Here is a 26,192-nt window from a genome sequence, read left to right as displayed (position 1 = left end):
CTGAAATTCCCACTATGAGAAAGCACCACGCACTGCTCTATCCTGGAACACCTCGCATGGCTTTCCTTCCTGGACTACTGGACTCCAAGATGTCTGCGGTTACTGCTACAAGGATTAAGATTATGTCCTACTCGGTGACCGCTCCGTAAGCTCCAGGAGCATGCCTGTCTCTGCTACAAGTTGCACATCACAGAAGAGCACGCATGTGCAGCACCAGCCCGCCCGCCCCAGCGCCCCACCAGCGCTTGGGCTGCAGATGAGGTTCTGCCGGTAACAGGCAACTAGCCACAGATGTCAGCAGGACACAATGAACTTGTTGTGTACTCCTCGCACTCCCTTTTCCTTTCCTGTGGTACTTTAGCTCCTGTAATGGTGCTTCAACCCACAAAGATAATGAGAAAATCAAATTACATTGTGTGGTTGGTATCACAGATCTTTTCTAACATAAGGAGTGGTGGTTGGAATGTGGGTGCTAGTAAAGATAATCTTTGGTGGGCGGGGGGAATATCTTGCAGCACTAACATTTTTCAAAAAGCAACCATCGTGTCTAGTTGTTTTTAAGATGACTCATTTGGAAACTGAGCAAGAATCTGAACAGGCAAATCAGAGAATTATAAATGATCAGTAAATACATGAAAACAGCTCCATCTCACCGGCAATTAGGAAAATACAAATTAAAATAAGATACCGTTTTTCATTTCTAAGACTGGTAAGAATTTTGAAGTTTGAGGACATTCAAAGCTATTGAAGATGTAGAAAATGGACACTCTTGACCACCAATGGTAGAAATATAACTTGGTATAAAATTTCTGAAGGACAATTTTGTACTACTTATCAAATGCACATGCCTTATGATTTAGCAATCTCTTAAATTGAGTTAAAATGAAATAGAATTAAAAATTTGAGTTCTTCCAGAGCTCCCAGCTGGCTTGGTTGGTAGAGCATATGACTCTTTCTTGATCTTGGGGTTGTGAGTTCAAGCCCCTTGTTGGGTGCAGAGATTACTTTAAAAAAATTTTTTTTTTTTAGTTCTTCCATTGCCCTAGTTACATTTCAAATGCTCAACAGCCACGTGTCTAGTGGCTACCATACGAGGCAATGCAGACAGATAAGTTTCATCATCAGAGAAAGATCTACTGGGCAACACTGCTACGGAAATATTTACAGAAGTGGACAAATATATTCAATGCAGCATTGTTTATAAAGCAAAATCGCAATACAGTAAAAGGAGAATAGTTAATATCTTTATAAGTCAAGTAGAATAAAAAAATGTGAGGCAGATCTATATGAACAAATAGAAAGAAGACTGCGACACATCAAATTTAAACATATATAGTGGGGTGCCTGGCTGGCTCAGCTGGTTGGAGCATGTAACTCTTGATCTCAGAGTTGTAAGTTCAAGCCCCATGTTGGGTATAGAAGTGACTTAAAAATCTTTAAAAAAATAAACATAAAAGTATATTGCAAAACAAGATGCGATTTTCACATTTTATAAAGATATTTATGTAATCTCTAAAGACACTGAAAAATATTTGTAAGGATATACATCAAACTGCTAGAGATAGTAGGAAGAGGGATTGGAGAGAGGAATGAGAATTTTTACTTTTTTGTGTGTCTGAATTTGTTGCAACCAGCATATATTGTTTTTAGAAAAACATTTCAAAAAGAGTTCTATTTTTAGAAAGGAAGCTATTTACCAGTAAGCCCTGAAGGTATCACAGCCTACTCATTTCTTTTCTAAGCTGAGATCTCCATTCTCTGGTTATCATTTCCCTACACGCAGTACTCGAAAGCACTTTCCTGAGGCCCTGAGGGGAGCCGCAGATGGGCCTCCTCCAGCGCGGGCCCCCTCCTGCCGACCTCGCCCCCACAGCATTTCCCCAACTCTACTCTTCCCTTTGCCCGTCCTTCTGCCCGCTCCCCTACCCCCCCCCACTCTTCCTCAGCCACTCACACAACTACCAGTATGACCCTGCTCTGCCACAGTGCAGGAGGAAGCAAGCCCCCCAACAGATGCGCCTCTGCCCAGCGGAGCACAACTCCTGGTTTCACTCCTCGACCTGAGTGCAGAAGAGCAGGGTGATAAACCAGAGTGGGAGGGACAAGCAAGGGCCAGAGTGTCAGACATTATCACTTTAGATACAAATCCCACCCACCACTGAGGAGAGTATTTTTCAAAACAAAACCAATCACACCAAATATAAGAAAACCACCACTAGCAAGTCAGATGAGCGATTATGTTCCAAATGTGATGGGTTTATTTTATTTTACTCTGATGCAAAACCAAAGATTCCACTACAGCACAGAGACCAATATATTAAAAGGTCATGAAAAAGTGGTGTGGGACATGCAGGACGTGATGTACAAACTGGAGGATCGGGTCACTTCCTTTGTAACATGACACTACATTGTCGCTGAGGAACACATTTAAAATAACACTGCGGAACTCAACTGAAATGTGGCACAAACATGACAACTTCCAGGCATGCCTTCAAGTACCTCTCTTAGGATGGACCTGCGATCTCTAGAGTTCAGTGTGGGGAGGATTACAATTCTTTGGAAGAATAAAAAGTTCACACTTTTGAAATTTCACAGAATTTTAAGGCCAAAACATAGTGGGTTCTCTTCACCTCCAGGGACAAATCGGATGCTTTACCCAAAACCACATTAAGCTTCTAGTTCAAATCCCAACCCAACCTTGTGACCTCCTGCACTGAAGTTCTTTCCATCGATTAAAGCTGATAGGGTCAGTTTGACACCTAGGAAGAAGAAAACACCACAATCACTCATAACAAGTATTATAATCAGATCTTCATTTTCTAGAAACAATAGACGGAGTCAAGGGCACAGATTACAGCTGAGTGTAAGAGTTACAAGCATTTAGGTACGACTAAGTCAACACTGGGTTATCTATAATCATCTGATCTGCAATGAGCAAAGCATAATCACAGCAAACTTCATCTGGAGTTCAGGGTTAAGAATAATGAGTGATCAACCAAACTCACAAGCCAGAGTGACCAGATTATAGTAAGAAATAAAAAATACTTTTTAAGCAAAAGCACTTGATCTGTTTTACTTTGTATGAACAACTGTGACAAAATGGTCTGAACTGACCTATAGTTGGTTGTAGGTTTTATAGGTTATTTTCATTATTCCTCCATTACCTCCTACCCACGCCCATTGTTATTAATTCCTTTACTCACCAGGTCGAAGGGTCTGAGTATAACCCAGTCCAATCAGGCTGGCATTATTTACTTTAGCCTAAGGTTAGGAGATGAAATAGAAACAGTTAGGAAACAATCAACTTCATAATATGTAAGTCCAGTACAACCACTATTTCATGCATCAGATTTCCAAAACTAAAGCAACTTCGGGCCAATCTAGAACTACCAAAACTGAAAATTTAATTGTAAAAAGGTAAGTCTCTTCAGTTAATAGGACTGGTAGTATGGATAGGAGGCTCCTCAAGAATGCATGCTTTAAGGCCTCAAGCAAAATTTTTAAAATACTGTGCAACCAAATACCCCAGGTGTACTGAATTTTTTGAGATGTCAGTTTACAACCTCTGACAGTGGTTAGAACATGAACTCTGGTGAGAGAAGATCTGGATTCCAAGACTTTGGGCAAGTTACCTGACCTCTCCAAGTCTCAGTTCCCTCATCTATAAAATGGGCATGAGGATACTACTCACCACATGGAGTAGTTGGGAGGATTAAATGAGATATTACACATTAAGCCCTTAGCACAGTACCTGAAATTTAAGAGCTCAATTAGTGTCATTATTAATAAGAATTACTAATAGCAACAGGAATAGTAATCAAATCCCATGAATTTACAGATAAGAAAATTTTGAGGCCAAAGAGATAAAATGACTCCAGAAGGTCAGACAACAGCCAAATATAGGAGGAACTTGGACTAGAATCCATGTTCCTGGACTTGAAGTATAATACTCTTTTCACTACACAATGACCAGCTCACTGAAGTTAATAAAGAACATACACACAACAACCAAATCACAACATTCATTTACAACTTAGTTGAAACCCAATCTTGTAGCACATTCTTACAGATAGAGAAGTTCTACAATCCAGCTTGTATTTAGCAGCGATGCCAAAACGGGTATTGTTACTGCCAGCCGTCCAAGCAAGATTTATTGACGTTTCAATCTTCTCGTTAACCTTCTGGTAGATAGACCCTCCAAATTCAGTGCCATCATTCCTATTTTCATGGTACAAGAAAAGTCATAAATACCTAGGTTTGTACCACTCTTATGAAAACAAATTCTAAGACTGTTTAAACAACGACCTCATTTTGCAACTATTTCAGCAAACTTCTAGTATAAATGACTACCAAACAAAACAAGCAACTAAATCCAGTTCTGTAATTTATAACTGGCTAATTAAAATGTAATTAACCGATTCATTTACTCAGCTCCCCACAATGTAAATTTCTTAGACATAATTCAGTTATGCACAAAGGCAGATACCTCAGGTAAATATAATCTAGGTCTTTGAGATGTTCAAAGAATTTAGAACCCTAAAAGTATAGTTCAATAAAGATTTCTGCAAAACAAAAAATACAGCAGTACAAGAAAAAAGCCAATCCTGGACTTCATTTGAAACAACCCTAGAGTCAGAAAGCACCATCCCCACAATACCTAGGGTGTACTGCTCTAGAGAAGTACCTAAATTATTGCTTCAAAGCATCCCAGAACTTAAGAGTCCCTGAGTTTTCATGGTTTTCCTGATCATACTGTTTCACCGATTTTAATGCCACTGTCTAGGCCACTGCTTGACTTTATTTCAGGCATCACACTGAACTGGAATGTCTAGTGGAGAGCAATCTACAACACTTTGAAAACACAGAATTCTTCCTTTGCCTTTTTTTTTTTCCCCAGTATACTAACAGTGCTCAGTAGGCCAAGACATAAGCTATAATTTAAAAGTTCAAATTCATGGGGCGCCTGGGTGGCTCAGTTGGTTAAGCGACTGCCTTCGGCTCAAGTCATGATTCTGGAGTCCCGGGACCAAGTCCCGCATTGGGCTCCCTGCTCAGCAGGGAGTCTGCTTCTCCCTCTGACCCTCCCCCATCTCGTGTGCGCTCTCTCTCTCATTCTCTTTCAAATAAATAAATAAAATCTTTAAAAAAAAAGTTCAAATTCATTTAACCAACAAGACGCAGCCTACAGAACTGAATCCAGGATTGCTTTGAGGACTTCTGCTTCTTCTGAATGCAATAGGGGTGGCTGGGTTGTGACCAAGGGTCCCCAAAAACCTCCGCAGAATCACTGGGGATGGTCCAGGATGCTTAGATCAATTAGGTGGTTGCTCTTCATGATCCAGACTGGCTTCCAGATACTGCCAAGCTGAGTAAGGCACCAAAGGAAGCAGAAATATCTCCAAAGGATCCCTTTTATCAGGAGGTAACCTATGCCCGGGCTCTCTCCATCCCAATGGTTCTTGTACAGACTCTAGACCTTCCTAAAGTTTGGGGTACTGACTGAGAGGCCAGTAACTACCAGTAGCCCAGCACAATGCACCAAGTGCATTAATCTCTGGCAATGTTTTGCTGACTCAGAAAATAGTAGAGTGAGGCTGGATGTCCACCAAAGCATATTAAATGCAAGTATGATCATTTCTAACCTTCTCAACATGCTAATGGCTACCACCTTTTTGGGCGACTGCACCAGAGCTAAAGGCGGAATAAATTATAAACACTCACACATGAGTGTGCAGCTGGAAGTCTGCAGCCTTATAACCCAGGGCAAAATTATTCTGTGACAGTTTGGATTTGGCTGTGTCAAAACTCATCTGATAGCCAGCAAGCCAACCCTCAAAGGCTAACACAGCCCAGCCATAGATGGTTGGTCCAGAAAAATCTATATCAACATTACTGCCAAGACTGAAACAATCCCGTTTATAAGAGGCCTTCAATTTTCCACTCTTCTTTCTGTAAGAAATAACAACACAATGAAAACAACATGAGTTTCTACTACTGTCCAGAAATCTTCAGAGTAAGATACCCTCTCTCCCCCAATGTAAATACGATTTTGGTAGATGGCATACATATAGTAAAGTTTCAAATGACAACTCTACAAATATAGTTTTGTTAGGATTAGAAATGCATATACTGGGGTGCCCGGGTGGCTCAGTCAGTAAAGCGTTTGATTCGGCTCAGGTCATGATCAGACTCCCTGCTCAGCGGGGAGTATGCTTTCCCTGCCACTGTACTGTCTCTCGTGCGCTCTCAAATAAAATCTTAAAAAAAAAAAAAAAAGAAACGCATATATTATTTATATTTTTACCTTTTCTTCACTGTAAGTTCAAATGACAGGATATTTCATGATTAATATCATGAAGGCATGAATAAAAGTATAAAAAGGAATAAGCTATTTCAGTACCAAATTAATAACCTGAATATGTATTTATTCATGAGAACCCAAATTTCTTTAAATGTTTTTATAAATGCCCAAATGCTACAAAAAGTTAACACCTGACACACTTCACTTCTAAGTGATTAACCTATCATGAAGAGAAGTGTATTTTTTTTTTTTAAAGGATACAGTCCTTTGGTAAACATATCTATTTTCCTTAGGGTCACTATTTTCTCCCTGGACAACATTAGATGGATGGAAGAGAAGTGTACACTTTTGAAAGGCAGTACTGAAAACATGAAATTGGTCTTAATCATCCTTGTCCTATTTAATCAGGCTTCTGAGAATATTTGTCTGGAAGATAACTAAGTGGGTGGCAGGAATGACACACGTTGTTACAGCTAAGGAAAAACAACACTTTGACTTTTCCTAGCACCGACCCATGTGAGACAGATAGGGAACAACATGATCCCCGTTTTTTAGACAAAGAAACTGAAGCGGAGAGGTTAGGAGATTTCTAAAGGCTAAGAAAGCACATCATTAGCAGAACTACTGCTTATAGTGTTCCACAGCCAGATTACACTGTTTTCTTAAGAAATGAACTTCTCAGGGGCACCTGGGTGGCTCAGAGAGTTGAGCGTCCGACTCTTGATTTCAGCTCAGTATTCAGAGTCCTGGGATAAAGCCCCACGCCTGGCTCCGCACTTAGAGGGGAATCTGCTTCTCCCTCCCTCTCCCTCTGTCCCTCCCCCTGCTCTCTCTCTCTCTAATAAATAAATCTTAAAAAAAAGAAAAAGAAAAAGAAATTAACTCCTCAGCAAAATACCACATCCATGAATCTTTAGAATAGCTTAAGAATTATCTAGTCTTGGAATGCCTGGCTGGCTCAGTTGGTACAGCGTGCAATTCTTGGTCACTGGGTTGTGAGTCTGAGCCCCACACTGGGTGTAGAGATTACTTAAAAATAAAATCTTTAAAAAAAAAAAAAAGAAAGAAGAAAAAGAAATATCTAGTCTCAAACCCTTCTAGCTCCTGAACTTTTCCTACTACATGCCTCTTTGGACTAGCTTTGTATTTTTGTTCATCTGTTCAATTTTCAAATCAAAACTTTACCCTGCTTCAAAGGAATCCTCCTTTCTCTTCACTAGACATACAAGGTCTCTCTGGTATTCCTAACAGCAACCTCCTACATTCTCCCTGCATCTAAACTTTTCATTGCAATTCCCTAGTCTAAAGCGCTCTCTCCCTACAGTCTACAAAAACATTTCAGAAAATAGGGTTTGGATAATTACCCTGTGTTCGGTACAAATATGGTATCAAGAGTCAGTTTCAACCCTTCAGCCAACTGAAAAACAAAAATTTAAAATAAACAATTAGTAATTTTCTTTTTTTGACCCAAGAAATCAATTTAAAGTTTTCTCTAACTTCCTACCCAAAAAAAAAAAGGAGTCATTAAAGTAAGCCAAATATTAAGTTACTTACTAAATTATATCTTTATCCTTCCCCTCCCTCCTTACCCCAGGTTTCATCAGATTCTCTCACCAAAAACCAGGTTTAAATGTGTGGGCCAAATTCTATCACAGCCAATAACATTAATTACAGTAAAAAAACAACAAAATTCCAATACAACCAGGTAATCTTGATACTCTCTTGAAATTACTGTAATGAGATAACCTGACATTTAACAAACCAACCTAAGGAATTTATTCAGCTACACATATATGTTATCTATCTATGGTAGTGTGCATGTACACAGACCTCAAAAAACAGTACCCCATACACAGCAAATACTTAACAAATACCTGCTGATAAAGTTTTCTCTTTGAAGACATTACAGAATTTAAAAATATTTTTCTATGGAGCCAATTTTGCAATGATTACAAAATAAAATCAAACTACCTCACTGTGAATAGTTTGGTTTACCCAGGGGAGGCTCAGTTACAATCAGAACTGGTCAGAACAAAGATGTAATGTGATAAGTATGGACTCACACCTTTACTTTCTAGAAATCTAAGACATATCAAAGAAGGCCACATGCAGAGAAAAAATATGGCCACTATCTAGGTTATGAGATCTTGTTTACACTGTATTTGGGGTTTACAGTTCATTTTATCTGCAAGATAAATTTAACCTACAAATAACTTCTAATGCTTTCTCTTACCTTATTCTCCAAAGAGATTTCTGTTCCGAGAGTATTGTCTGTGTTCCATTTCTGGGTGAAGGTAAGTCCATAGTTACAGACCTTATATTTGGTCTCTAGGTTGCCTGACGCTTTCCCTGTATCAGTGTAAGCATGACCAGAAGTAGAAAATTCCTGATAAGCAAGAAAAATAACTTTAAAATCAACTCATCAAACAGAAAATACTCATTTCAGAAAGTAGTGTTCAATGCATCAGAAACCAATAGTTTGTTACAACATATTTCCTGCTTTCTCATTTCTAAAGTTTAACCAGTTTCAGATCTTTCCATTATTCCATCTCTTTCACTAATACTTCTTGTTCCATATACTCTTACTAAAATGGGAATCTTAAATTCTCTCCTTTAAAAGAGAAATATCTTTACTGAAAATAAATGCCTTTACTAAAAAGACAAAAATATTGAATCATAAACATTTTACTTTCATGACCTGAAAAAAAATTATTCATTCTCTATCATATCTTTCAAGCTATTAGTTAATTTTAAAATCCTTAAAAATCCCCAAACACTAGAAAGGACTACCCTACCCTCTTTTTTGTTGGGTTTTTTTTTTTTTTAAGATTTTATTTATTTATTTGAGAGGGGAGAGAGTACGTGAGCATGCAAGAGCAGGGGGGCGGGAGAAGCAGACTCGCCACTGAGCAGGGAGCCCCACGTGGGGCTCAATCCCAGGACCCAGGGATCATGACCTGAGGCGAAGGCAGACGCTTAACCGAGCCACCCAGATGCCCCAGCCCTTTTAACAGAACTTCAGTGCATTTAAAAACTTTTTTTAATTTTTATTGTGGTAAAATACACCTAACATAAAATTTACCATTTTTAAGTGTGCAGTTTAGTGGCATTAAGTACAGTTACACTAATCAGAAAAACTTTATTGCTTTGGTCCACAAAACTATCAGTAAAATTTTTGAAATAAACAATCTCAATATTTGAAAGTATGTACCCATTTTTCCAAACAAAATGGAATGGTATAAATTATCTCTTTCTTCCTTCTCCCCATCTACCTTTTAAAGTGCTTTCTATCAAACAGTGACCATGAACACCTTAAAACATGTCCTCCTCCCTAGGTAGGTGTCCTTTCAGTCATATGACAATGAGCAATAGGAAACAGATCTCCCTCTAAAAGGAAGCCAACAGTCAACACCTGTCACTGACAATCTATGAACTGTCAAGAAAAAAAACCCTTCTGATTGGCCCTGTTTTTAGAGAACATTTCTGAACTACTGCCAACAGTCATGAAATGCTGCCAGCCCTGAGCAGTTCTGTTTCACTGCCCGCAGTATGAATCCTCCCTTTACCAAACAGCCTGCTCCTTACCTCTAAGGCTCTACATGCTGATGAAACAATTGGGAATCTATGATCTGTTTATCAACACCATGCAGGAAGTTTTCCAAGACAGTATCATGCTGCACATTTTAGGGTAAGGCTCAGTACAAAATGACAAACGCTAGTCATGTTTAATAGTTCACACGATTATTTAATGCAAGCAATGCTTTCTTTTAGTAGATCCAACTATCCAGTGTTTTATTTTTTACATATACCTCTCATAAACTTGAAAGTATAGCACAGATAAACCTCATTTTTAGTGTTAGGAAAACCTCAAACACAAAACTAAGGTAAAAGTGTATTTAGTCTGCATTTTTTCCTTGTCACCATCATTTCTTAGTTTGAAGCTCTCTCAAAAGTCTAAAATACCAGAAGTACAAATCTTTAAGGCCAGAATTTTTCTAAGTTAAAAAGTTTAACTGGCTCACAATTGCTTTAGTTTTTCTCTAACTTCACCATTAGATCAAACAGTGCAAAATACATTTATAACGTGCATATAACGTCTATAGCTCTACAGTAAAGGCTAGTAAGCAACAAAACCACCATAAAAATGTTACTGTTAAACAGATAGCATATGACAAAAATATTAAGTGCAATCTAAGAACTGATTGGAGCAATGGATGAAATTTATCTTAAATCAATACCAGAGACCAAAAGCAGCCATAAAAACAAGCACACAAATATGCTCTATTTTTCTTACCATCTGAATGAATAGTCCCACACCACAGCAGCATGGAAGGGAGATAAAATTTTAGCCAATGATTTTTACAACATAAACCTAATTTGACCAAATTCTGAAACCCTATTCAAAGTGAGTATAATTTTTCTATTTTAACAAAACCATATAACAATATGCCCATCCTAGTAGTAGCTGCATATATATTTATTTACCACTAGAAAAACCCAGGGAAAAAATGATAATGACAAACCAGGAGTATGAAACAAAGTATCATACAAATTCCATATTCTTTTAGCTCCTCTAATTAAAGTATTATACCTGGAAATAAAATTAGCACTGGTTTAAATAGGTAAGTACCAAAAAGAGCAGAAATCAGAGAATGAGGTGAATGTAAAGTTAATCTATTTACCAGATTTACTGAATAAAAGTTCTGGTTAATGACACTTTGAAAATATGTCTATATCCTTTACTATATTCTTAACTTCCAGTAAAAAAGACTTCATGAACATCCAATAAAAACTGTAGATTAATCCTTTACATGCATTTTTAGTTTTACATTTGTTTTGATCAATCATGAAGGGATAGACTAAAATCAATTGGTTTTTGTAAGAGGGCAATAAAACTTACATGAGCCCATTATAATGGAAGTAAAGTTTTTAGTACCCATATACATACTCATGAAAGTATAAAGATATGATATGGGTCAAAAGAATACAGATATTTTATATCTCCTGAGAGTAAGACTCAGCATATTCTATTATGAGGGGGGAGAATTCTTATTATTCTTATTATGAGAACCTTTGTTCTTCCCCAAAATTCAAACTGATTGTCTAGGGCTAAGAGGAAGATACTCACTGAAATCTGAGAGTATGACAAAACTGTAGGGAAGGCAGCACAGTGCCAAATGTACAGACTCACGGAACTAGACTAAACAATTTTTTAACAGGTTCCTTTAAGTTAATTATGCTACATCTATTAAAATTATATTGGGTACTCACCACTCCACTACAGGACTTGGTTTTCAGATCTATTTTAACCATGCCAAATCCTAGACAAACAGAAAAACACAGTAATGTACAAAATGTGATTTCACTCCAGTTTTTACAACTTAAGAGATTATGAAAACAGTCCTTGTACCTTCCATATGGAAAATACACAGTATCCTCGTTAGGTGAGAGTTCCATTAAAAACTGAATTATAATGAAATAACTTTTAATTTTTAAACTCTCAAAAAACAAAAATTATCAGAAAATATTATGCTTATGTAAGTATAAACTTAAATAATTATACTAGTTAGTAAGAAAAATCAAATGTAGGGGCGCCTGGGTGGCTCAGTCGTTGAGCATCTGCCTTCGGCTCAGGTCATGATCCCAGGGTCCTGGGATAGGGCCCCACATCGGGCTCCCTGCTCCGCAGGAAGCCTGCTTCTCCCTCTCCCACTCCCTCTGCTTGTGTTCCCTCTCTCTCTCTGTGTCTCTGTCAAATAAATAAAATCTTAAAAAAAAAAAGAAAAATCAAATGTATATAGCACAAAAATTAAAAGGTTAAGTTTTTTAAAAACCAAAAATAAATGTCCATTTGGGATCAAGAATATGTTACTCCAAAGAAGTCAAAAGTTGTGTCTTCACGCATTGCCATTATTTGGAGGAGGAAAAATGTACCCCCCACTTTAACTAGGGCTAGCCAGAGGAGATAGAAGTATTACAGATTTCTATTACTTCATCTTACAGATAACATTAAATATGCAAATGTATATGCATACATATATGTATATAATTGCTTTTAATGCTTGTAAGGCAGGAACTCTACCTCTAAAGAGTCAAGTCTAATAATCTGTTGATAGTTATCCCCTTAAATCCTGTGAAGTAGATTAATGTTAACCTCATTTTACTAGCACTGCATCTTGCATATAGTAATAAGCATTCAACACTAACCCTTACCCCAAATTGGAAATGTACAGTAGCATACTTACCATATCCTTTATTGAAGACATCCTTGGCGGCCTTTCCTAGGTCACAGTAAGTCGGTGTGTTACACATATCTTATCAAGAAAAATAAGGACAAAGGAATAAAAACAGCCATTTAGTATTTATTCACCCACAGTCCTCGTATTTAGTCCTGTGAGAAGAGGTATACAGTTTTCTCTTCCTTTGCATCAATGCTTATACCCTAATGCAAGCAAAGTTAGAAGAAGGCATTCTACTTCTTTACAAAGAACCTTCCAGAATACTGGATAATAAAAGGGTTGTTTTCATGAGATTCACAGAGATTATCTTTCTGACTGCATTTCAAAGAAAAGAAATTTCTCACAGGCTGAAGGAGATGCTTTATTAAATTGGGACTTTTTACTTAAAAAAAAATTATATATATATATGCAAACTTTACATTGGAAAAAACATTTCTTGGGCTGTTATAAAGCCAAGAGCTACTAAAGTGATCAGGTAAAATTGTTTTGAAGAACTGTAAGAATAGATGCATTAAAAATCTTCAGGGTTAACATTTTTGCCACTGTGAAATTCAGCTTTTAAAATAAGAATTACCATACTAATTGGAATGCATTCATCCAGAATATGTCCTCTCTCAAAGCTCTTTTAAAAGTAAATTTATATAGTCTTACCCATTAGCCACAAACAGGATAAATTCTACCTGCAGTAATTCTGTTTATCAAAAATTGGTGTGTACTCTAAAGTTAAAGCCTTCAAAAACCAAAGGTGCCTTCACTTTTCACCTTACCTACTTGGTATTCACACAGCTTTTCTACTGCCGATCTGGCTCTCACATTAAAGTTCTCAGAAGCTCTATCTACATAGATAAACATACCACACCTCTGCCCTCTTTGTATAATGGGAAATCTCTTCCTGCAGCAGCTCCAACAGCCATGGCTAACCAACTGTAGAACCATCTCAAGCAGTCCCATTCACCCAATACCAGAAAAATCCAGAGCACCAGCTATCCCATGCAATTACTATGCCTAAACTATCTACACAATCAAACTAATATGCACTTATATTTAGCCTGGCTCTTAATCTACCCTTCTGCTAAGTTTCTGCCTAAACCATTACATCTGAACACAACACACGCTTATGATGCACTTTTTAATTGTGAATTCATTTAAAATTTGTTCCTTGGGGCGACTGGGTGGCTCAGTCGTTAAGCGTCTGCCTTTGGCTCAGGTCATGATCCCAGGGTCCTGGGATCGAGCCCCGTGTCAGGCTCCCTGCTTGGCGGGAAGCCTGCTTCTCCCTCTCCCACTCCCTCTGCTTGTGTTCCCTCTCTCGCTCTCTGTCAAATAAATAAATAAAATCCTTAAAAATAAAAAATAAATAAAATTTGTCCCTTAACCTAAACCTGTCAAATATGACAAACATTATATATTAAGAGGGCAGGGTATAATATAAAATACATATCTAAAGAGGAAAGAGTAGAGTAAAGGTGAAGGAGTGAGTATAAATGTACTGACTCATACGATAATAAAACTTTGTCCTAAGCCAGGGTTTCAGAGTTCACTTCCAGGGCAATTCTTTTACAATTCAATTTCCTGCATTTAAATGATCCATTCTAGAATTGCCAACTGCAATTTGATATTACTCTTTATTATTTCAACCGATGCTGGTACCTGATGAAATGTGCCAGAAGTCTAAATTTGAGGTCGGTGTAGAAAGGCAGGCACTATGTATTCAAATAAAAATGTTAAGCCTTTACAGTCTGGATTTTCAATTACTGACAGGAGAAAAGATAACGCTTAACTGTTTAGAAACATCCATCTAATGACAGTCTTTTAGCATTTTGCTTTATTTTTTCAAAACCACTGCTAGACACTTTGCAAAAGTGTAGCCCGTTTAGTTTACTGACTGACCTCAATTCTGCCTAGTTCAAGCTTACTTTTTCAGGCCCATGATTCTGATGGGAAATACACTGCTGGTATGATCAAGCAAAAAACAGAGAAGACACAGAGACTTCATGTCACTCGGGAGTAAAGTTCTCATCACATATTTCTATCAGCTTTACAAAATAGACTTGTTCGTTGGCATGCACAACTACGAGGTTTCTTTAGATGCAGACAGAGGGGGAAAGGTTAATTAGGTAAGACTGCTTTACACAATTACTAACTTGCCCGTAAAGAGCCCCTTTTGTTCCTCGTTTCGCCTTTTTCAGTTGCACGTACAGCATCCTCCCCTTGGCGATAAGGAGTGCTACAGAGCTCCCCTGATACTGGACTATTCCAGAGAGGAAGCTGGGGGCGAGGGGGTGGGGGTGGGTTTGGGGTTCGAGGATCCAACTTCCCTAGAAACCAACCTCCTTTCTGGCCTGACGCCGAGAAAGAAAGTCCTGTGGGCCCACCAGGAAGGGAGAGGGTCAGGCTCGGCGCTCCGAGCGCCGCTCCCCACGCCGGCGGTGCGGCTCCATCACCTGAGGCGGCCAGGGGATCAAGGACCCCTCTGCTCTCCGCGGCCCCACAGGGCCCGCGCCCCGTTAGGCTCCTCTCTCCCTTCCGCGCCCTCTGTTAGGCCCGCCTCCCGTTGGGTCTCCTGCTCGGTGGCGTACCGCCACCCACTCCGGCCCGCCCGGGCCGCCGGCCGCCCGGCTCACGGTCTCGGGTCCCCTCACCTCCAACCAGAGGGCCTGTCCCCGTTCCGCCAGGGCAACGCTGAAGGTCTTCTTCAAACCAACGCCGTCCGCGCCTGCGCGGCCTCACTCTCCCCGCGGCGCCTGCGCGCCCCTACCTGCCCCTCCCGCGCACGGCGTTTGCGCCGTAGTGTCGCGCCGGAGTCGCGCGCCGCGGGTCTGAGTGCCCTGAGGAACAGCTGGAGCGAACCCAACTGTCTGGCTCCGTGTGCGCGCGTGCGCGAGAGGGGTGGCAGGAGCGGGAGTTGACGTAGGAGAAGAGGCATGGGGGACCGCACCTCTATCCCTGAAGGGACTCGTTCTCGCGATAACGCCCGGAGGTTACTAGTTACTGTTGCTATGGGAGGGGCTGCGGGCGAGGCGGGCGGAGAGGACCCGGGACGCAACTGATGGATGCTGTGGCCTGGCGCGTTTCGTTCAGATGCCGAGCAGATCTTTATGGGAATTTCATCTCCGACTGACTAAAATTCAAGAATGTGACCCTTAGGTTATCTCATCTTAAGGATGAGTAAACGGGGCCCCCAGGGGTAAGTGACGTGACTTATTCAAGATCACACAGGTAGCGATAGATTATAATTCAAAGGGAGGGAGGAGATGGAGGAGAGAAAGCTCTTCCTTAGAGAATACCAACTAATAAATGTAGAAACTATAGAAAGAGAAAATCACCACTCTGGATCCACCAGTTTCAGGCAAAAAATATCAATAGATGCTAGACATTTGAAGATAGTCATACAGTTCCAAAGTATCAGCCTACAGATTCCTTACTAAAGAGAAAAAGAGTAACTTCACATCAAAGAAGTCACCCTTAACCAAGTAATCAAACTTAACATCACCAGGGATGGTACAGAGGACACAAAGGTATTATTCTTGCTAAAGGTGTGTCTCTCTTCATGAGGAAACAATCAGACAAATCCAAATTGAGGGACATTCTGCAAAACAACCGCTGGGTCTCTTCTAAAATGTAAATTTCATGAAAGATTAAGAAAAAGGCTAACGAACTGGTCTAGATTAAAGGAGACAAAAGAAAGGAATGGCACTGCAAGCAATGTGATCCTAAATTGAAACCTGGGTCAAAAAAACAAGAAACAGCTATTGAGAAACATTATTGGCATAACTGAGAAAATTTGACTTCATTATGTTACTATCGCAACAATGTATGGTTTTCTGATGTTTATATTCGTATCTTGGTTATGCAGAAATAGCCTTGTTTTTAGGAGATGTATGCTAAAATATTTAGGAGTGAGATAGCATGTATCTGCAACTAATTCAAATGGTTTAAAGAAAAGACAAAAAAATGTATAAAACTAACAATTGGTGATTCTAGGTGGAGGATATATGGGTGTTCATTGCATTATTCTTGAAACTTTCCTGTAAGTTTTATAGTTTTCAAAATAAAAGTTGGGGAGAAAACCCCACAAAGTTATTGATGTCCAGTCTACAAGTTGCTACTTGAGTCAGTAGGCAGATATCATTATTTGCCTGGTGTGTGTAAGGCATTTCAGGCTAATAGACAAGTAAGATAAATGCTCCCAAAGGACTCATAATGTAGGACTTGGACAAATAAATACCTGCTGGATGAGGCAGAATATGATAAATATAATAAGCAAAGCAGTATAACTTAGTAGGCTAAATAAAATGAGCTTTGGAGTCCAAAGAGGCTGAGTTTGTATCCTAGATGGGCCAACTCTTTGTTCTTAGGCAAGCAACTTAACTTCTCTATGCCTCAGTCTCTACCTCTGTGAAATAGAAATAAATAATATTTACTTCAAAGGATTGAGTGGATAATAAATAAAATAAAGTATCTATAGCATGTAACAATCTACCTGGCATATGGAAAATGTTCATTAGTTAATAACAGATGAAAATGAATATGCTGTAAGAGTTTAAAAGTTACACAAAATTTTATGTGCACACACACACACACACATATACACATATATGCACACGTACATATATTAGGGCCACACTTCAGCCTGTGCTTTGGCACAGACCCGGCCTGTGTCAGATACAGCAGGCCATTAAAGGCTATTATAAAGAGCACTTGAATGGGAATTTGGCAACTTTCCTTCCCTCAGCTTCTGTTATCCAAAGATCTCTCTTCTGAAAGGACCTGACAACAACAGTCCTAGGTCATGTGGAGAGACTTTCTCAGGAAGGTGATGAAAGAAAGTGTTAAGGAAAACACCTGCCATCGAGGAGATCCTTCCTTTGCTTCATATCCCTCTGGCCCTGTCAACTTAGCCTGATCCAGGTTCATGCTCAATGTCCATAGCAAGACCCTGGCCTTGACCACCTTGAAACTACAGCCAGTTCTCATTCCCCCACTCATACTGGGATCTAAACCCTTGGGACCTCCCCAGTCCAAATCCTAGTAACATCGCATTCTTCTCCTATAAAGTCTCTAGAACCAGGATTTTAGAGCAGGGAAGGGATTTTAGACTCCTTCATGGGTGAGACATTTGTTAAGCACTTTCTATGGGCAGGTCACCATGCTCAGAGCTGATGTAGGAGGAAACAGCCCTACGTGTCAGTGCTGTCTGGGTCCAGAGGCCCATGTCACCTTGAGGGTGAGCAGTTTTCCAGTACAAGTCACCTGCTGTAGTCAAGACAGCCTGCTGATCTGCCTCCATTACCTTTTTGAAAGAAAAATCTCAGAAGGTTAGTACAGTTTTACCCTCAGAAATGAAAAACAACTGAAGAGCAGAGGCCCCACTATGAAGATTTGGTAGTTCAATTACACTAACTATAAAAAATAAGATTCTGAAGCCAGTGGTATTATTTAATTTCCTGTTTCTTTTCATTAAAGCAAAAGGGCTCACTTGTTTGTTTTCAAGGACTCCAAAATTCTGATGAGGGGTGAGGATCCCCTAGTTACTGAGCAGCTGAAGGCATCTTTGAAGAGGAGGAGGTGCAAACCATGTCTTTTGGCCTTCTACAGGGAGGCTGCAGGGCACAGAGGGATCCAGTGGTGAAAGCCCCTCAGTGTGCTGGGGGAGGGGACTGAAGGCTGCTCCCGAGGAAGTGATGTCTCAGAATGACTTAGGTGGACAACAGGGGAACAGCTTCCAGTGCAGGGGGGCAGGGTGATCAAAGATGTCAATACACCATACCCTGAAATTCCATCTCTAGGGTCTTGTCTCAAGGAAACAATCATGGATGTGTGCAAAGATTTCCCTTAAATAGCTTGAATGATTTAGAATAGCAAAATTTTAAAAACAATCAAAATGGTCAACATTTACAGGATTCACTAAATAAACTATAATACACCCAAATTCGGGGTTATAGTACAGCCAAATGTTCCGATTAATATTTGATGATCTGAGGGAAGGTTCAATGAAAAACAAAGAGGAGGAAGCAAAAGTAAATACAGTGTAACCTCAAGCTGTGTGTGTGTGTGTTGTAATTTTACTTTAAGATGAAGCAATGGAGGGGCACCTGGATAACAGTTAAGCGTCTGCTTTCGGCTCAGGTCATGATCCCCGGATGGAGCCCCACATCTGGCTCCCTGCTCAGCAGGGGAGTCTGCCTCTCCCTCTCTCTCTCTGCCCCTTCCCCTGTCAAATAAATATTTTTTAGTTTTATTTTTTTAAGATTTTATTTATTTATTTGTCAGAGAGAGAGCACAAGCAGAGGGAGCGGCAGGGAGCCCAATGTGGGACTCAATCCTAGGACCCAGTAAATAAAATCTTTAAAAGAAGAAACGTTGGAATGATAACCAGAAACATCAGTGCTGGGGAGACAGGGCAACGGGTTGGAGGTTGTTCACATGGGGAGGTGTAGGCATTAGTAATGGCTAGTTCTGGAGCTGGTGATAGATTGATTATATTGTATATTAAATAAATAAATGCTATATGTATATGTGTATATGTACCTGCATAGAAAGAAATTGGGATAATTTACCAAAATTTGACAGTGACTGTCTCCGCTGAGTCAGAGTATACGTGACTTTTATTTTCTTCTTTACACTTTACTGTATTTTACAGAATTTTTAAATTTGGAAACATGTTTTTCAGTTATAATTAGAAAAGTTAAGGTCACTCTCATAAGGTGGGGAAGAACTGAGGTTTATGAGGGGAAGTACTGTTCCATAGGGAATTTCCACCAAAAATCGGGAACCGCCTCTGGAATGGAGTACCTGGAATTTCCATTGGGCCTTCTGAGTGCCCACTTCACTTGACCACAAGAGGGCGCAAGGAATCAAAGTGAAAGCAAAGCTAAACCGGCTAGCGTGCACTGGGCTTGGGTTTGTGTCAGGGTGATAAACCCAGCCCTCCTCTTGCTCCCCCGGGGGGCTTCATCCAAATTCTTCCCAAGGTTTGAACACAGTTATGAATCCTACAGGATTGGATGGTGTGTCTAGGGGCTGCCCTACCAGAGTCAGGGTCTATGTTGAATGTCAAAAGGGCACCCTTAAATCTTTGCAAGTTGTCTTTGTGAGGAAACCAGTTTCGTCAACGTACCACATATAGATTAGGGGACAGCCTGGCTGACACAACCTTCAAGTTATTTAATCTTAACCACTATAATCACATTTCCAGAAAGGATAATTTAGGGGAAAGATGACATAGTCCTACGGTTGTATGTAACCCAAATATGGCAACAGGCAGTGTTCCCTGTGATTTTATTTCTCAGTGAATATATAGCTATGTTTCAAGTGATTTGACATTTGGGGACTTCAGGTAGCAAGCAGTGTAGTGTGGCGTAGAGGAAAAAATAAACTTTGGAACCAGAAAACTGATGTTCAGGGGCGCCTGGGTGGCTTAGTCGTTAAGCGTCTGGCTTCGGCTCAGGTCATGGACCCAGGGTCCTGAGATCGAGCCCCAGGTCAGGGCTCCCTGCTGCACGGGAGCCTGCTTCTCCCTCTCCCACTCCCCCTGCTTGTGTTCCCTCTTTTGCTGTGTCTCTCTCTGTCAAATAAATAAATAAAATCTTAAAAAAAAAAAAAAAGAAAACTGATGTTCAAATTCTACATCTACCTGCAACTCACTAGCTGTATGCAGGGGCAAATTACTTGACCTCTCTGAACCTCGGTGTCTTCATTTTTAAAATGGGGACCTCCAGAAGTAAACTCCTGGTCAAATGGGGCCCACCCAGAGGGCTCCAGGCACAGATAGCTTTCTTTGACCAAAGTTGTGAGGAGGCTTGGACCACCTCCAGGGTACATCCAGGGTAGGAGCCTGGCCAGAGGAGGCTAGATCACACCCTGTGAGTCAGATACATCACAACACCCGGGGACATGGAGTAACCACATGAAGACTTTCCCTGGAAGGGTGACTCTCATGGGGAGGGATACTAGAACCAGGCAGGCCCCCTGGAGAACACCCCAGGGAAATTCAAAGCACGTAGCTTCCCCCCTCCACAAGGGGATTCCAGAGCTCATGTGTGCAGAACTCATGGGTGGGCTTTTTTTTTCTAGTGTCACTAAGATATAATTGACATATAACACTGTGTAAGTTTAAGGAGTACAATGTGATGATTTGATACACGTATTTATGGCAAATGTTTACCACAGTCGGGTTAGTAAACACATCCTTTATCTCACCTAATAACCATCTTGCTGTTGTTATGGTGAGGACACTAAAGCTCTCCATGTACACAGCACAGTATTGTTAGCTACAATCACGACAGCCACCCATTTTTTTAAAATGTGCTTCTTCGGAATTGGGACTCCAGGAAGGTTTGGGGTCTCCTATTGCCGCGGGAGTCACCCCCTACTTTTGAGGGAAAAGAATCCGACCCAGTTTGGTCTGCATCTTAGGGTCTCGAGCAAAAGACGGCGGAACCTGGTTTGTCCAGGAAGAGGCCGCAGGCAACCAAAAGGCTGAAAGGGCCTCAAGAAGTCAGTTGTAAACTACTCTAGAAACGTAAATATCATTCAGGTAAAAACAAAATATTTACGCGTGCTCAATAGACTGCCGCTGGGGAACACGGTGGCATGGATGGAAGGACACGTGCCACAGGGCCGGAGCAGCCCTGCCACAGGTCCCCCAAGTACGCACACGTCCTCTAGCTCGCTGACTCCTTCACTGACCCAGGGAGGGCACCGTTACCTTTTCCGACTAATATGTATTGAGACATGGTCAGCTTTTTCATTTTTTCTTGCCTTTTCACAGTAGCGTCTGTAGTCACACTCCCTGCCCCTGCCCGCCATTTTGTGCAACATGGTATGTCGGCCATGACAGGGTACAGAGGAAGAAGAGTATTGCTTATGGTCTGACTGCATCCTCTCCAAATTCCTCTGTAGAAATCCTGATGCCTGATGGGGTAGGTTTAGGAGGTGGGGCCTTGGGGAGGTGCTGGGTCGTGCGGGTGAAGCCCTCATGAATGGGATTCGTGTCCTCTCTTTTGAGACCCCAGAGAGCGTTCTCTCTCCTTCTACCTCATGAGACAGCCACTTAGGAGCCAGGAACCAGGCCTGAACCTGCCCATTTGGGCACCCTGATTTTGGACCTCCAGCCTCCAGGCCTGTGAGAAATCTATTTCTGTTGCTTATCAGCCCCCCTAGTCTGTGGTGTTTTTGCTGTAGCAGCCCAAACGGACTGAGAAAAGTATGGAAAGTGCCCGGGGAACAAGGTAGGGTGGAGAGGCATTTGGCTTTATGAAGTCACACACAACCTCATCTAATTTTTTTAAGTAGAGGGAAGGCAGAGCCTATCCTTGAAGAGGGAAGCTTGTGGACACCTGGAGTGCTCCTGGCTAGATGCCTGGAGCCGAGTCAGAGCTCTGAGGCTGTTGCCCTCTAGAAAAGGGAGGTCCCCAGCACCACGTGTGGGGCGGCTCCAAAGGGGGCAATTCACAGAGACTAGCGGCTGAACGGTGTCTCCTGGGGCTGAGCCACATGGTGGCCAGGGACCCCACCCTACACTCCCAGGACACTGGCCTACAAGAGGCCCTCGAGAAGATGAGGACCTCAGCTGAGTGGCCACACCATCAGGGACGAGGCCAGAACCATCTCCCCGGCCTCCGCCCTGCTGCCTCCGGGTGCTGCCCCCCCACGCTTAGTTGCAGGACATCTGACATACTTCTCTGTGGTTGCAAGCAGTTTGCTTTACCTCCTGACCTCACCTCACTAAACCCTAATGTTTACAGCCACTCTGTGATTATAACCTGCGATCTTTTTCTCCTCTCGACATGCCCCTCTCATCTTTTATTTTATTGAACATTTCCTGTGAGATTCTGCCAAAGGCCTGCTTGTTTCAGCCACTTTGATTTTCTTTTAAGGAAAGCAAAATTTATGGAAATCAAACTGGTTTTGACACAGGAGCCATAACAAATAGAAATTTCCATTCCTAAGTGCATATAAATCATGGGTTCTGACACTCTGCCTTCGACTTGACCCAGAGCACTGTCCCTCGGGAGGATGCAGGTGTCGGCTCTCACACAGCAGCCTGCGGGTGCTGCCGGGGCACCTGCGGGGGGCAGGGCGCAGCAGACCCACAGAGCTGAGGCGGGGGCCCACGGGAATCGTGCTGGGAATTTTCACCTCTTCTGAGCTCAGTCCATATTGCTCCATCGGAATGGTCCTTTGGCCCGGATGCTCAGTGTGGAACTAAGAGGATCAGCCTGAGACTTTCAGTTAACCCCTAATCCCTGCCAGGGGCCGTCCAGATGGCAGGATCTGGGCCAAAACTGCAGGGGAGGGTTGCTTTGCTCTGCAGCGGACAGAGCTCCTAGGGTCTCCTGGAGAGGCAACCACGGCGACCCGGGAGGCCCCGGAGGGCGCACGGGGTGCCCTCTGCAAGAACTCTGCCGACACAGTCTGCCTTTGTGAGCTTTGGTGCCCTGACGTAGGAGCAGAGAGAACGCCTGTGACGCAGACACGCTTGTAAAGCTGTCTCCTCCCTGCCATCCTCTTCTTCTGCCCCATGATCTCTAATCCCCAAATAATTGAGAGGCCGCTTCACAGTAAATACTGCCAAAGGGGCATCTCCGTTCTCATTTCGGTTGCTGGCATCCCAGCTGAGGAACGCCGTGATTATTAATGAGCCAGCAGCCTTGGCAGATTTGAAAATGTACCAAAAGCCCTTTTCCAGGGAGACCTCACATTCTTCTTTTTTTTATTTATTTTATTTAAATTCAATTAACATGTGTATTTATCAGGTCAGTGATTCATCGGTTGCATATAACACCCGGTGCTCATCACATCGCCTGCCCTCCTTAATGCCCATCCCCCAGGGGCCCCTCCCCTCCAACAGCCCTGTTTGTTTCCCAGGGTTAAGAGTCTCTCATGGTTTGTTTCCCTCTCTGATTTCATCTTATTTTATTTTTCCCTCCCTTCCCCTATGATCTTCTGTTTTGTTTCTTAAAATTCCACACAAGAATTCACATTCTTACTTTCCTCAAAACTGCTCCAGCTTTTTAGGAGACCTAGAAATAGTGGCCCTGTTGCCAAGTAAGGCCTCAGGTTAGGGGAGAGTTATCCTTGGTGAGTTGGCTCAAACAAAGATCTGTGGAGAGCCTGCCATGGAAGGCCCATGTGTTATGCTGGTACTGAAGTTTATGTGACAATGGAACGTTCTGGCCTAGAAAAGAGGTAAAAGACACTTGTTTAGAGTGTTATCAATGCCAGCCACTGTACCAGGCCCTGCACATGTATTCCCACATTGAATCCTCAAAATGTGGTCATTATGGAGGAGGTAGTGCCAGCTTCTGGTTGGGGGGGCGGTTGCAGCCCCAAAAGCTGAAGTAACTTGCCCAACGCCCCAAAGTTACTATACATTTATTTGTGTATCCATATATCACATAAAAATTGTATGGAGCTTCTACTGAGAGCCAGGCACTCGATGCATGAGGTTATCAAGATGAATCAACGATGGCCCTGCCCTCACAGAGTTTATCATCTAGCTGGAGAGACAAATAAGCAGACAGTCACAATAGAGCTTTGCAAGTTCCATGACCAGTAGGTGGATGGATTGCACGGGGGCGGTGGGTGTTGTAGGGACGTAGGAGAATCCAGTCTTGTGATCAGACCAGGCCAGCCTGACCCCAAATCCTATACTCTCCCAGCGCAGAGAGAGACAGAGACAGAGACGTCTGCTTTTCTGTCTCATTCCATGCCCTATATGTGACCCCCTGGGGTCTAATGTCTGCATCCTCTCATACCCTCTGTCTGCGGGAGGCAAGATGGAGAGCATCGCTCATGGAAAGTATCTCAGAGATCTAGCCAAAACTTGAGGATCTGGACAGCTTTCTTCATGGCCACCTGTCACCCTGCCTCCCCTAACCTGCTCTTCATCCTGAATTCTCAGCTTTTACACCACGACAGTCCACCCAGGGATGTGAAATTAGAGACGGCCATGTTCTCTCAGCCCCTCTGCCCCACTCACTCCCCACCTCCCACATCAACTGATTGGGGTTCCACTTCGAAATCCCACCCTTTGCTGGGTTCTCGTGGCCACTGTGCCCCTGCCTGAAGTTGGCCCTCCTCCTCCTCATCTGGGCAGTTACATCTGAGTGACGGCCCAGCATCCACTTTCACCCACCACAACCCCAGTTCCACACTGTCACCGGCACCACTTTCTGAAGAAGCAGTCTAGGTCATGCCGCTTTCAAGCTTCAATGTCTCTGATGACTTTATGCTGCATGTAGAATAAAATCCAGTTTTCTTGGCACGGTGTATCAGGTTCTTCATCGTTTAGCCTCACCTCATCTCTCCACCACCTGCCCCAGCCACACCTGCCCCAGCCACACAGAATCTCTCCCTAGAGCTGAAGTGCATCTCTCTGCCCCTCCACATGCTTCACCCTCTGAGCCTGGAGTGAGACCATTCCCTACTTCTCAACCCAGGAAACTCCTACTCATCCCACAAAACCCAGCTCAAATAGTACCTCCTCTGTAGACGCATTTCTTTACTTCTCCAGAAGGTCTAGTCACGCCCTCCTCTGTGATCCCCCAGCCCCGCATTTATGCCTTTATTTTAGCGCTTGTTATAATATATTGGAATCATCCCTAGATATATTATGTGTCTTCTGACTGGACACTAGCTCCTCAGGGCCACGGACTGTGTTTTATTTGTTATTCCCAACATCTAACCAGAGGTTCTGCTACATACGAAGTGCTCAATGAATGTTTCTGCTGTGTCACAGGATTTCCCGTCAGTCCTTTTGTCTGTGTTTATTGCCAGAGGCCTTTGGTGCCCTGATATTCTCTCTTCAGTTAGGTAACAGGAAGCAAAGATCCCCAGCAGAGAGGGAACCCTGGGGCTCTCTCCTTTATCCTTGGCCATAATTGTCCAACTTCAAAATAAATCCTGTAACACACCTAGTCACCAGGCTTATCATACTCTCAAAGGATGTTTGATGTTTTCAGTTGTAGCACAAAAAAAAAAAAAGGACTACTTGCTGAAGAAGTAACTCCCATGCACCATTTGAGTGATGGACAAGCAGCCCAACCCAAGGTAGAGAACCAAGGGAAGGAAGCCTCAGCTCACCCGCTGTTAAATGGCACCAGCCATTACTCAGGACTGGGAATGTTCCTGTTGCACAGAGTGTTGAGATACATTTCAGTGGGCTGATGTTCTGGAGGAAGACCCAAGAATACCAAGAGTGCCATTTATGGCTTAGAAACTATGCATTTTTAGATTTTGTTGTTGTTATTAAAGATTTTATTTTTAAGTAATCTCTATATCCAACATAGGACTCAAACCCACAGCTCCCAGATCAAAAGTCACATGCTCCACCAACTGAGCCAGCCAGGCATCCCTGCATTTTTAGATATTTATTTATTTATAATTTAAGTAATCTCTACACCCAACATGTGGCTTAACTCATTACCCCAAGATGAAGAGTTGCACACCCTTCCAATTGAGCCGGCCAGACATGGTGCCCACCACTGAGTATTATAGCAGCTCACACCTGAGATACCAGGGTGAATCTACACTGAGAACAATGAAACCAAGAAGTGAGGGGAAAAAAATGTTTTGACCCAGATCTAGATTGTTCTACCACTAAAATACTTAGGCAGTGATGAGCACGGGTCTAAATGATTTGACTT

General features: G+C 42.0%; 1 protein-coding gene across 3 annotated transcripts; it reads right to left on the bottom strand.

Moving 5' to 3' along the window:
- Positions 1–2,199: 2,199 nt before the first annotated feature.
- On the bottom strand, positions 2,200–15,418 carry VDAC3 (voltage dependent anion channel 3). 3 transcript variants are annotated; one of them, XM_088020976.1, is made up of 9 exons: positions 15,183–15,418; positions 12,547–12,615; positions 11,573–11,622; positions 8,535–8,687; positions 7,666–7,718; positions 5,722–5,949; positions 4,068–4,218; positions 3,200–3,261; positions 2,200–2,759 (listed from the first exon to the last, which is right to left on the bottom strand). In XM_088020976.1, exons 2-9 carry the CDS (start codon positions 12,611–12,613, stop codon positions 2,681–2,683), a joined length of 843 nt encoding a protein of 280 aa, XP_087877102.1. In that variant the 5' UTR covers positions 12,614–12,615; positions 15,183–15,418; the 3' UTR covers positions 2,200–2,680. The 3 variants fall into 3 exon arrangements, with proteins under 3 accessions (XP_087877102.1, XP_027979908.1, XP_027979909.1); XM_028124107.2 differs by having other exon boundaries at positions 3,204–3,261; positions 15,183–15,412; XM_028124108.2 differs by lacking the exon at positions 15,183–15,418 and adding an exon at positions 14,871–15,157 and having other exon boundaries at positions 3,204–3,261.
- Between the last annotated feature and the right edge of the window lie 10,774 nt (positions 15,419–26,192).

Source organism: Eumetopias jubatus, unplaced genomic scaffold, assembly GCF_037043125.1.
Source record: "Eumetopias jubatus isolate StellerSeaLion01/CBP00866 unplaced genomic scaffold, mEumJub1_p1.0 scaffold_2, whole genome shotgun sequence".
Lineage (NCBI taxonomy): Eukaryota > Metazoa > Chordata > Mammalia > Carnivora > Otariidae > Eumetopias > Eumetopias jubatus.
The sequence above is the reverse complement of the archived record's forward strand: the minus strand, read 5'-3'. Positions and strand labels throughout refer to the sequence as shown.